We start from the raw sequence: 12745 nt of genomic DNA, 5'->3' as shown, positions 1-12745 counted from the left end.
GGGTGGGGACGGAGGAACCATAATATAAACTCAATGGGGTTTGCATATTTATTGTTGGCCGTATAGTGTCTATGCTGCTATGCTGTAGCTTCTTCTGCATTAAGTGCATACAACCGTGGACCTGATATCGACTCGCATCGCATCCTGCAGGGGAGTTAAAACGTGGTGTAAACCTCATCACTGAAAAGTCTTTCTCTGATAGTGCAAAGAGGAACCGACGCTTCGATCACAAACCAATCAAACCGCAATCAGTAGAGGTTCAGCACACCTTTCGTTGGCGATTCCTTTGCGATGCAGTGGATGTGGTGTGAACGCCTGAACGTAGCGCAGCAGACCGTATACACCGGGCGTAGCTCGCCGTTAGCTGCTGTTGGTGATGATGACGGAGGTGGCCTTGTGTCCCGCGCTCTGCTCCGCCTGCATGCGCAGGTGAGGCGTCACGTCGTAGTGGCTGGCCCCCGTGGCGGTGGCGCCGTAGTATCCCCGCAGGCTGTCCGAGTCGTACAGGTGCTCCAGGGCGTAGCCGCTCAGGGAGTATGCCGCGTGCTTGTCCAGGTAGGGGCAGGCGGCGTGGGGCTGGGCGGGGTAGAGGGCGGGGGCCGGGGTGGGGGAGACGGAGCAGGGCCCGGCGGCACGGCCCATCGGGTGGTGCAGCGGCACGGAGAGCGGGGACAGGTCCGTCCGGAGGTAGTCATTGGCCGCCGAGTGGTGCTCCGACCCGGGGCTGCTGAGCTTGGACAGCGGGGCGGGGCTCTGGGCGGGGCTGAGTCCGCGACACGCCACGCCCTGCAGCGGCAGAGACGCCTGAGGGTACTCAGGGGAGAAGCAGGACTGGCCCCGGGGCAGGCCGTTGGCGGGGCCGAGGGGCGTGTCGTGGGGGCCCTTGCGCAGATGCAGCCGGCATTCCTCCTCTTTGATCATCTGCTGGGTCGCTCTGATCAGGGTCTCGATCTTGCTGGGTTCCTGCGGGCTGGCGCGGTAGTTCTCGCCGCGGTAACGCTCCCCCGAGTCGCTGGCGGAGCCCCCGTCCGGGGAGCTGCCCACGCTGTCCTCGTCCCACTGAACTCGCCCTGCGGAGAGGAAACAATCGCAGTTAGACTGACGGCCGTGTACAGGACCAAGAGACCGAGCTTGTCTATCCGGCAAACTAAAGGCTTTGTTATGGTTGGACGTCGACACAATGCGAGGGGGTTTACGGACCCATTACGTCCTTACGGACCCTCCTTGCTTCCACCGGAAGGGCCTGACGTGCGCCTCCCAAAAATGTTAACCTTGCTTCAAGGGCTGTGATTCGTCCGCTAACTAAAACCCGAAGCAGAACCAAAACAGGTTCACGATTGCGTTGAAGCGACTGCATGGTCAATGCGTTGCATCGACGTCCAACCATAACTAAACCTTAACATGGAGGCGGTGGTTCTTACCGTGCAGGTTTTGAAGGGCTGCGATGTGCGGCATGCTGCCGTCGTAGCCCTCTGGGTTCTCCAAGGAGGGGCCCTTCGGCGTGGGGGCCATGGAGCGCGCGGAGCCCCACCACGCGTCCCTTCCGGCCGGCGGCGGGGGTCCCAGGAAGTAGCGGCCCGCCTCGCAGCGGCCCCTCTCGCAGCCCTGGTTGTGGGCGTGGCCGTGGGCCAGCGAGTGGCCGTTGGCAACCGTGTGGTGCTCCTCGGATAGGGGGAGGCCGTAGCAGACGGGGCGGGGGTCCGGGAGCTGGCGGTAGGCACAGGTGCTCTCCGAGCCCTCGCTCTGCTCCAGCATATGCGGGGAGGTGGAGTCCGTCAGAGGGCTGCCGCCCCAGGGGCTGTCCTGGTCCGACTCGGAGCGCTCCGTCTGGAAGCCGCCGTACTGCTGAGATTTGGGATGAGGAAAATAAAGGAACGATTTATTCCGTCCTGACGTTTGGTTTTCAGAAGGTTGAGAGTTGATTTGACTTGAAAAGATTGACAAACCACAAGCTTCCATAACCTCCAGGATGTGGTGAGGGTTTACCTGCGTGTAGGGGGAGAGCCGGGCCTTGGTCTTGGGACGGGGCGCACGGCCCTTGGGGGTCCTGCGGTGGTCGGTGAGGGCGCTGGGGGCACCGCCGCCACCGATGCTGCTGTAGGGGAAGGGGGTCTTCGGAGAGACCTGGTCCAGAGAGAGCTGCAGGCCTTTGTACTCCGTCTCCCTGGGAAGCAGAGCGATCCCGTCAAGACCACACACCACATCACACAAGCTCGGGGGCCCATGAATTAATCCCGCTCCGTAATTACACAAAGAGAAGACCCCCGGCTGCCGCGGTAGGACTGTTGACTAAAGACCGCAAACAACCCGTGTGTTCATAGAGTCGGTTGCTTTTTTACTCCCACTAGGTGCGAAAAGAACCATTAACATTATTCAGCAATTAGACCGGAGGCACGCTTGGAGGGCGAGCGACATGCGCGTGAACAGAAGAGGAAGGAGGGGTGGGAGAGAAGAGGGGGAGACATTAAAGCGTGGACCGGCTGCTGAGATCCTTGGTTCACCAGAGGGATTGTAGCAAGGCCTTTTACAAACAAACTACAGAAGAGAAGCTGTCCAATCAAATACACAAGGAGATTAAGGGCTGTGTGTAGAAACATCCAGCCCCCAGGATCGCCTTGGCCACCGCAGCACTGGGAAGATGGGAATTGATTTCTGGGTAAAGCTCTGTATGGATCTTGGCTTGGCCGATAAATCAACTTTTAGACAAGAGAGAAACTTGAGCTGGGTTTGCTTTGGACAAATACTGATCTGTCTTGCTTATACATATTTGTCCCGTTCGCAACCGTATATGCACATATGGACCCACACATGCTTTGAAGGAAACACACAGTCTCACTCTCTCTCTATCTTCCTCTCCCTCTCCCCTCTCTCTCTATAACGGCAAGTACACACACGCACACACACACACACACACACAACCACAAAGAATCACATTTGCGTCAGACTTTTGAATAGCCTTCGCCAGACTCTGCAGTTCTGTTCAGCGTTCCACCAATGGCTGGGCCATTGGTGGGTTTTTATCTAATGTTAATTAAATACATGTCTGAGAGTTCTGTATCTGCCTCACTGCACGCCATAGAATTACTTAAGGGCAGTCATATTGTAACCGACAATGGCGCTATGGCACTACCGCAGGCCAGGCAAATAAAGAGGTTATCAGTGCTAGCCAAACACCGGGGGGGTCATGCGTGGGTGAAGGGTCCACCCCCACCTGGGCAGCCGGGGGTGTGTGGGGGGGGGTACCGGAGCAGACCAGAGTGGACCATGAACACTCAGGACCACAGCCCGAATCTGACCCGGCCCTATTGTTTTACGCAGACGTCTCTTCGTCCTGATAATGTGTGATAATATACAAAGTGAGATATGGCTGTGGTTTGGAGAGACCACAGAGATAATAAAGCTCAAAATATATGATAAAACCAAAATACTAAAAAAGGAGCTCCTTTTCACCCAAACTGGGGCCTACAGAGTCTGGTAACGTATACAAACAACCGATTAAAACGTTCTGAAATCATAACCGCTATGGATTTTGACTTTTGGGAGGAAAGTGTCGATGTTGTGTGTTAACATACTCTCTGCCAGGAGCGTCTGAACACAGCAGATCTGCTTTGTGTTTCACAGAAGTCTTTCCAAAAGGCCTCACTCATTTCAGCACTCTGGGTCGCACATATGCTTAACACACAGAAGGTGATTAAATAATGGGGTAGCAGGCAAATAAATGTCCACCCCTGTACTGTGCTGGTACTTGGCTGATGTCCAGCCATTATCTCTGGTATGCATGCAGTTTTATTCGTTGAACAATGGGAGGAGGTACAATATGTTCTTTTTTTCCATTTTCTTTATTGAATCCCAATAGAGCTTATTTGGGTAGGATAAAGAGGCTGCAGATCCCACATCAGTAGGAGGCAGTTCTAAGTGGCTCTCTGTGGTTCGTCTACACACACGCCCACTGAGAAGCCGTGCTTAGATAAACTCTGCCAGGTGACTGGGGCCCTACTTGGCCCGGCCGACGCGAGACAACAGCCAACACATGAGCGCAAAGTCTGCTAATAACAACCCTGAGGCCCGCCGACAAAAACTGGCGCTGAACATAAGCCTTCCCCTGGCACAGCAGCAGCTAATGCAACAGTTCCTCTGTTGACGCAGCAGTAGTCAGGGGTAGAGTAGTAGCACAGACGAGACCGGCAAAGTTTTCCATCAAATGAAAGCAGGAGTTAAGCATTCTTCATTACACACTGTTGGCCGTTCCATTTGTAAAAATCTGTATTTTGTCTCTGGTTTCCCCTAAATCTGTTGGAGAGGAAGGAGGGGAAAAGGTGAGGGGAATATAAAAGACGTCCACCAGTAATAAACAGGTGAAACGACTTGACCCGAGACGAATCAGATGCATTCAAAACACAGAGCAAAATCAAACTATCCTGTGTTCGACATTTCTGCAAATCCACCAAAACAGGGCTTTGACAAACACATGTCGCGTTTCCAATTAACCTCCAGTTAATTGCTTTTACAGGGGATGGTTTGCAGAAATCTCTAGCGCCAATATTCATTATCTTATCAAAAAGAGGGAAATGACAGCCCTACTGAGATGTGGAGATATAATCCTCCCCTGGCCCGGCAATGACAGAACACACTCAGGTGGTCATGTGATCCAAAGTGCCCAGCAGTATAGGTCACCTGACCCATTCTAAACAACTCAAATTTATCAAAAAATAATAAACTTCAATGTATATGTGTGGTATTCCATTCACTCTGTATAACAGATCACTGACTCAACAGAACCAGCATACTATCCCTCGCCTGGTTTGCATTCACTTTTCTCAGAAGAAACAACAGCAGTGTGTCTGTGTGTGCGTGTGTGTGTGTGTGTGTGTGTGTGTGTGTGTGTGTGTGTGTATGGCAATTTCACTCACGTGAGAACGTAGTTGACGCTGACGATGCAGTGGGGCCTTGACGACCGGCTGTTGTGCACGATGGTGGCGTAGCTCTGCACCCACACCCAGCCCCCCTGCTTGGCCAGGAAACGGTAGTATTTGGTGGTCACTTGACCCTTGACCAGCACTGCGGAGAAGGGGAGCAGCGTCAAACACAGAGAAACACACACGGGACAACTCTACAATGCAACGTTAAAGGCAGATATCGACCGAGATATCAAGACAGAGAAAAATATGAGTGTTTATGACACCGAGCTACAACACATTTCTAACGGGAGATAGCAATCACAGAGAAACACATTGGTGTTTATTACCCTGAGCTACAACACATTGCTAAAGGGAGAGCTCAAACACAGAGAAACACATGGGTGTGTATCACACTGAGCTACAACACAACGCTTACAAAGAGAGACACATTGATTTTCTAACTTGGACACAAATTAATTTATGTATGGGCTGACTGTGGCTGATCAGAGAGAGAGTTGCAAAGCCAATTCCTCTGTGTTACTATTGCATTGCACACTGATCAGTGCAATGTGCTTTTCAGGCATTTGATTAATGGTTGTTTGGTACTGGGAACCAAAAATATTAACTCACACAATTCAAAGACACAATAAAGCATATTGAAATACAAATATATAGTTAAACGACCAATTGTGTCACATTGATGTGTAAAAGTGGTCAGTAGCAAAAATACATCTATTTCTAGATAAAAATATGTCGAAATGGACCCTCAAATGATATGCAGGGGAAACAAAGGAATCCCTTACAATACAATAAAACACCTTCCACTCACTTGTCGTTGCATGATTCACGTTTAAGAAACCCCATGACATGGTGAAGAAAAGCTAACAAAGCTGAATTCACATAAACACGGCGACAGAAACACAATTCACTCTCACGATACAGCACATCCGACACATCGCCCAGTGCGTCGCCACTGATCGCGTTTTTCAAGGGCTGCTATTCTCCCACTGTGTGTTCTACCAGACGGTGGAGGGTGAGAGAACGAAACAGACTCACTAACTCACACAAGTGGTGGGCACATCTCAGGTGGAAGGAGTCACAGGTGTGGACGTGGTGGTACAGAGTGTTCTCGATCAGATCCTGTGGTTCGTAGCCCGTCAGATCAGCCACCCTGTCAAAACAGTGTCAGCAGTGAGGCTCAGAGAAGCCTGTTGTTTACACATCAACACCCTAGTGGGCATCACACACACGCAAAAGAGTATATTTATGCATGCACGATGAAGCCATTTATGAAGTAAACACTGAGAGACATGCCTCTCTCTCGCTCTCTCTCTCTGTTTTTCTCTCTCGTCTCTCTCCCTCGCTCTCAGACATATTCTCTCTTATTCGATCGTGTGTGTGCGCACACACACACACCACACCACACACACAGACAATCACCACCCTTCCTCCTGTCTCCTGTCACATACACACCCACTCACACACCAACCACTGACACAGTCACACAGACATCCACCACACACATCCAACACAGCCCCACACACACACATAAAGGCTGCAGCGAGTGTACCGTGAGTCCAGGAAGATGAGCTTCATGTCCAGGCTGGCCCGGAACATGAACATATTGCTGTGGAGCTTGATCTCCGTCACCGCGCTGGGCGGCAGCGAGTGACCCACCGCCACCAGACCCACGTTCTGGTAGCAGCCGTCGAACGGAGACATGTCCAGGCTATACTGGCGGATCTTCAGGTAGCCGCTGCAGTGGATCACCTGAAGCACAGAACCACACATACAAGGTTGACTGTTGGGCTATTGAAATAAGCACCACGTGCTAGATCTTTAGCTACGTTACAGCACCAGGGTCTGTGATCAGTCCTATAGTGGTCCACTAGTTAATGAAGAGCTGAGTTACTCAATTATATATACATATTGAATGCTCTCTTTTTCACAGCTAAAAACTGCTTTGACAATTAAAAAGGGATAATAATAACAATTATAACCATAATAATATTTTTATTCATGAATATGAATTTTCAAAGTTGACATCACATAAATTATGTCAATCATATGTAATTAGTATGTTATTATTGTTATGATTAAATTTTAATCGAAGTCACTTCAATGATTGTTACCTTGTAGCCCCCGCAGGTGAGACCAGCGTTTCTCTTCGCGAGGACACACTTCATTCTGAGGAAGAAAGAGCGCTCCATTTCATATTCTAGAGAGAGAAAAAGGTCAATAACGGGGTTATACAGACGGAGCCACATGTAGACCAACTGTTATGTACAACGTACGCCTGTCGACTGCAGGCCGTGTTACAACGTTGCCCTTACCCTGAACAAAGTGCGAATGGTAGGGCTGGTGGGCCGTGAGGACCGCGGTCATCTCGTCGTGGTCGGCCGGGTGAATGTACTCGTAGATGCTGTTCCCCGTCAACTCTACCTGTTGAACATAACACACCCTTTATTTGATTGAATCACGCTGTACGCGGAATAAACAAGGCCTGTTAACGTGCGACCCATGAGTGGTCGGTCGATCGAGGGGCCAGTGTGCTGTGGGGGCCTTACCTGCGACAGGCCCAGGTGGACGGACGCCGTCTCAGAGATGTACATTATTTTACCGTCCGGAGCCACGACGAAGATGAAGCCGTCCAGCGTCTAAAGGGGGGTGGAAACGACGTCACTGAATTGGTTTGGTATATTTCAGCGTGTTTTGTGTGCGTTACTGTCAATGTTTTTTTGTTGTTGTAAACATAATTAGAATAAGCAAAAAAATTAAACATTTGAGATGTAGGACGGATAATGAACGCTTAATCAGGGTGTTGCAGTCTACTTAATCAGGTTATTATGATATCAATCAATCTCATTATTCCTGATATACAGCCTATCATTAGTATCGTTGAGATAGCCTATACTGCCGGCAGTAACTTTAACAAAAACGGTTTAATATATAATAATAATAATAATAATAATAATAATAATAATAATAATAATAATAATAATAATAATAATAATAATAATAATTGGCTACCATAATAATACCATAATAGTCATATTCATAATGCTAATCATAACAATAATACATATGAAATACCTATATTTTTTGCAAAAAGAAATATCCCTGAACATAATTCCAATGTATTTTTAACATTACGTCGTCTTAACAGTAATGCTGCTCCTCGCTGGCTCCATGTTGTTACAATAATGCTGGAGCCGCGAGGAGCCGCGAGGAGCGCGGAGCCCTAGAGGACAGCCGCCAGCCTCGGCGCGTGACTATGAATGCATTGAACTTATTACTTTCAGAGTAAAAGCCACATGAATGAGAGCAGCAGGAGGCGACGGCAGCAGGCGGAGAATCAACGCCCTTTAAAATATGCGTTAAAAATAAACCAATATGGCTGAATGACGAGTAGACAAATACTAACACTAATATTACTACTACTACTACAACAACTACTACTACTACTACTACTACTACTACTACTACTACTACTACTACTACTACTACTACTACTACTACTACTACTACTACTACTAATAATAATGATGATGATGATGAAGATAAAGATGATAATAATATGAATATAATATTTTTTATTATAATTAATAAAAAAATAAAAAAATAATAAGATGGTGATTATCCGTATTATTATTATCCTTGTAATTCTTATAATTTAAACAATTAAAAATATAATGGTAATATAATATATATATAGGTGTTACATTTGTTTTTCCTTAAAACAGAACGATAATAGGTTAATTCTAAACATTTTTGGGCAGCGCCCAACCGTTCAAGTTCATGGCTCATGTAACACATCCGGAGTTAAGAGAGACTGTGTGTTACAGAGGATGAGCACGTGCCTGTAAAAGATGCGAGCCCAACTCCCGTCCAACGTTGTCGAGAGACCGACTCACGTGACCCCAGGACTCTCCAAGGCCTGGGACAGAGATACAAAGAAATATGCCCATCCATTACATACTGACATGCAGACTTTTAGTATTCGGTAGCCTATAGGATTGAGCTTAAATCGAAAAACCAACGGGGGATACATACTATTTATATCTATGATTTGCCTAACCACATCATTGGGTTCTAATTTAACACGGAATTATAAAATAAATGTATACAAAAAATGACAAAAGTCATGAAGTATAAATTAGACGAATGGACGAGCATGATATATTTCGGTGTTACAATAATCTATAGCATGTACCCTAAGGAAAAAATATCTATAGGTTATATCAAATTAAAATCCTCGTTAAATAGGTAATCTCAAACGTTGGAAGCATTATTTTCCAGAGACCGTTCACATGCAGGACAATTGTAGGCCTGCATCTAAATTCCCCGGGACAAACACCCAACTCATCTGATCACAACAAATAAGAGTAGCCGTCCCTGAGCTCCGATCCCCGATTGAAATGCAAATCCTGGACTTCGAAAACAAACATGTGCCACGCAAAGATCACAGTAGCCTACAGCTGTTTCTCATCTGAATATTAAGCAATATAGACTTCGCATTTGCACAAACAATCAAATAACATTGTAATCACAACTACAAAATAAGCTCCATATAGGGTCTTTATAAAAAAAACTATCGAAGATGCAGAATATATCCACCTTCTCCAAGCATAGATACAATTCATAATAATTGATCAAATATCCATAAATGCATATGTAATTTGTTGATCAATTATACAACGGTTTACATGTTGTGCGTGATACCTACAGGTCTAAAGCCTGTAATAAAACGAATGTCTTGATATTATTGAGTATATTTTGTTCAGAGGTGTGGGTCTGCCAGCAGCCTATGCTGCAGGACTACAGAGTTCACGTCCAATCTCCCGCCGAGGAGGGCCTCGGCCGCGGGTCTGTGAGCTCTAATCTGTGTGGGAGTCCGAACTGGCCCGCCTCGGCCACACTTGACCTACCACAGGGAATTAATCTCTCATCTATAATCACAAAATTGAGTCGGGAGTGGGGTGAGTAGGCTAATAAGTGTAGGGGTATTACTCTGCAATAGATCTAAGGACGAGCTCACCGATTCAAGTGTTGTAAAGTGAATAGACTAAAGTAGCTTACAGCCATACAAAAAAAGACATGTTGTAGTTGCCTATGTAGTCCGAGGGAGACTCGTTATGGAAACGACCTATCATGTTCTCACACACATTAGAATATAGATGAGTGCACACACGCACGCACGCGCACACACACACACACACGCAAACACGCACACACTCACACGCACGCCAACACGCGCGCACAAACACACACACACACACACACTTTCGATTAAAAAATAAATAATTGTCTGTCTCTATGAACACATATTTCTCTATAAATAAGAGCATTTCTGACCCCCTGAATGATACACAAACGCATGCATCAGCCGAGCAGTTTGGCATGCGTCTATTTCCTGACTTAAACCTTAATTGAATATCCCTCTTCAATCATTATTTTCAGAGTTACGTTTAGCGCAATATAAAATATTTTGTCCTCCATTATATTGCTACAAACCATAATGACCCTAATTACTGTTTTTTTTTCGTGATTTGTTAATTTGAATTAAGATGAGCTCTTGTGTTGAATAAATGGGCCCTACATGGGAAATTACATGACTTGATTTAAGCAGCCTCATAGAGGCATACAAGTTCAACCAACCATGGACTGCCCTGGATTCTGCTAAAGCACTTCATAAGGACAAGTCATTAGAGGGCCTGTACACTTCTGACCCACCCTCCTAAACACCCGGGGAGCCCGGTCTTTACACCAACAGAGGACAGCTTGACATGATTGTTATTTCAATTATTGATCGATCCAGTTGCGTGCGCATAGCTAGAATGATCGGCATTGCTGTTGCGGTCGTGCATTGCACTGTGACCAACTGCGCAATGCTAGACTATTATTTAGGTGTATAAACTGTGTTTATATAACTGGTTGTGAGCCAATTGTGGAGCCTATAGAGGCCTATACTAAGGCCTCTAGGTGGTCCATAGCCTCATTGGCCTAAAGTATTTTCTATCGAGTCACTTATATTTTCTTTCTTCTGGATTTGATGAGGACTATTCCAAGGAGACTTTCTTCACTCAACATAATGAGGCTAGGCCCATTTGCTGTTCAATACCTAACATTTGCCATTGGGTCTTAACCCCAATAGGTTCTGGAAAGAAAAATGTATGTGGGGAATACAGTAGAATAGAGTAGTAGAGTTCTCTGAGAGTAGATCTACCATGAGAGTATGGTCTACCACGAGTTAAGGCCTACAAACACACACACGCACGCACGCACACACACACACACACACACACACACAGCCAGACAGACAGACAGACAGACACACACACACACACACACACACACACACACACACACACACACACACACACACACACACACACACATACAGAAGGACCGGAACCATGCCCAAATGCTGAAACCATATCTTCTCTTGTATTTTTGTTATCGTCTATTATTTCATGCGGGTTTTTTTTACTAAGGGCGCCAGTTGCTGCAGTGAACGAGATCAGACGTCACGTGCAGATGGATATTGTGAAGCGACAGCGCTAATTGTCGTTGCCTCGCGATAGTCACGTAGACAAGAGGCTCCGTGGAGACCGGTGAGGATGGCGGCAAAATGTCAGCTAATCGTCTTCCGAGTGCAGCATCATGTCGCCTGGCTATGAAGAGATGAATAACAGTGGCGGGAAGGGAACTAATAGACTAGTGAGTGTTTTCAAAGTAAGAGTAGCTGGGGGATATTCCTGGAGAATGGCGGTTCCATATTGCATAACGCAGGCCTACCTAGAAGACAATATATGAGATTCTAATACAAACAAAGAAAATGCTAATGCTTTGATCGATAATTCGATCAAACCTTTTACCCTCTGTGTTTCTGTAATTTTAGCGCGAGCTTTACTAAGACATTGAAACAGGTGGTAAGATAATACAAATGATGTACAAAGAAAGAATAGGAAAATATTTTGTTAGTCTCTGTGAGACTAACTATATATATATATATATATATATATATATATATATATATATATATATATATATATATATATATATATATATATATATTTAAACAAAAAATTAAGGCCTATAGTCCTGAGCTCAATGTGTTTTTTTAATGTATAAAATAAGACAGGACCAGTGGGTTGAAAGGAGGCCTAAATGCGTCTAACAATATAAGTGGTATATCAAGAAGGGAATGAAACGGCCACTCAGATCCTAAATTGCCCAATTAGAAAGTTATAACCCATTTTTCTCATCATATTGTATCATAAAGTTCCATTAAAGCAACATGCTCTGGGGGGCAAAAAAAAGAAAGTATCGCAGCGCATATTATAACTCAATATTTAAATGATCACCCTCCAAATCAATGTTCTTCTGACGTAGTATTATTTTATATAATTAGATTAAATAAACAATAATAATTTTAAAGTAGTAATAATAATAATAATAGGTATAATAATAATAATAATAATAATAATAATAATAATAATAATAATAATAATAATAATTATAATAATAACACAAAAAACAAATATAAATAATTGTAATAAATTCGTAACAAACATAATAATAAATTCTTCTTACCTTCGGGAAATACAATTCTCATTTTGAGATAGCTAGTGGTGAGCCTGATGATGGAGGCTTTATCGAGCTGCGAGGTGATCGCAGAGGGCAAGGGCAGAAGTTTGGCCAGTTCATAAAATTCACTGTTCTCCTTCTCGCGTCGAGTCCGGGCAGCGTTTTTAGATTTTTCCTTCATTTTAAAAAGCAGTAACTTTGACTCCCCTTGAGAGTATAATCAGTGGACTGGTGCAGCTCTCAGATAGGCCTACTAG

At 45.6% G+C, this 12745-nt stretch overlaps 1 protein-coding gene across 1 annotated transcript; it reads right to left on the bottom strand.

Moving 5' to 3' along the window:
* Positions 1-360: 360 nt before the first annotated feature.
* On the bottom strand, positions 361-12669 carry sim1a (SIM bHLH transcription factor 1a; the record flags this gene model as incomplete). The annotated part of the gene is made up of 11 exons (XM_079754357.1): positions 361-1070; positions 1422-1845; positions 1987-2164; positions 4911-5058; positions 5963-6069; positions 6469-6668; positions 7031-7116; positions 7232-7340; positions 7466-7555; positions 8759-8835; positions 12495-12669. 11 exons carry the CDS (start codon positions 12667-12669, stop codon positions 361-363), a joined length of 2304 nt encoding a protein of 767 aa, XP_079610483.1.
* Positions 12670-12745: the final 76 nt, after the last annotated feature.

Source organism: Pollachius pollachius (genome assembly GCF_949987615.1).
Source record: "Pollachius pollachius genome assembly, chromosome: 1".
Taxonomy (NCBI): domain Eukaryota; kingdom Metazoa; phylum Chordata; class Actinopteri; order Gadiformes; family Gadidae; genus Pollachius; species Pollachius pollachius.
Note: the sequence above shows the minus strand (reverse complement) of the source record. Positions and strands in the feature narration are given on the sequence as shown.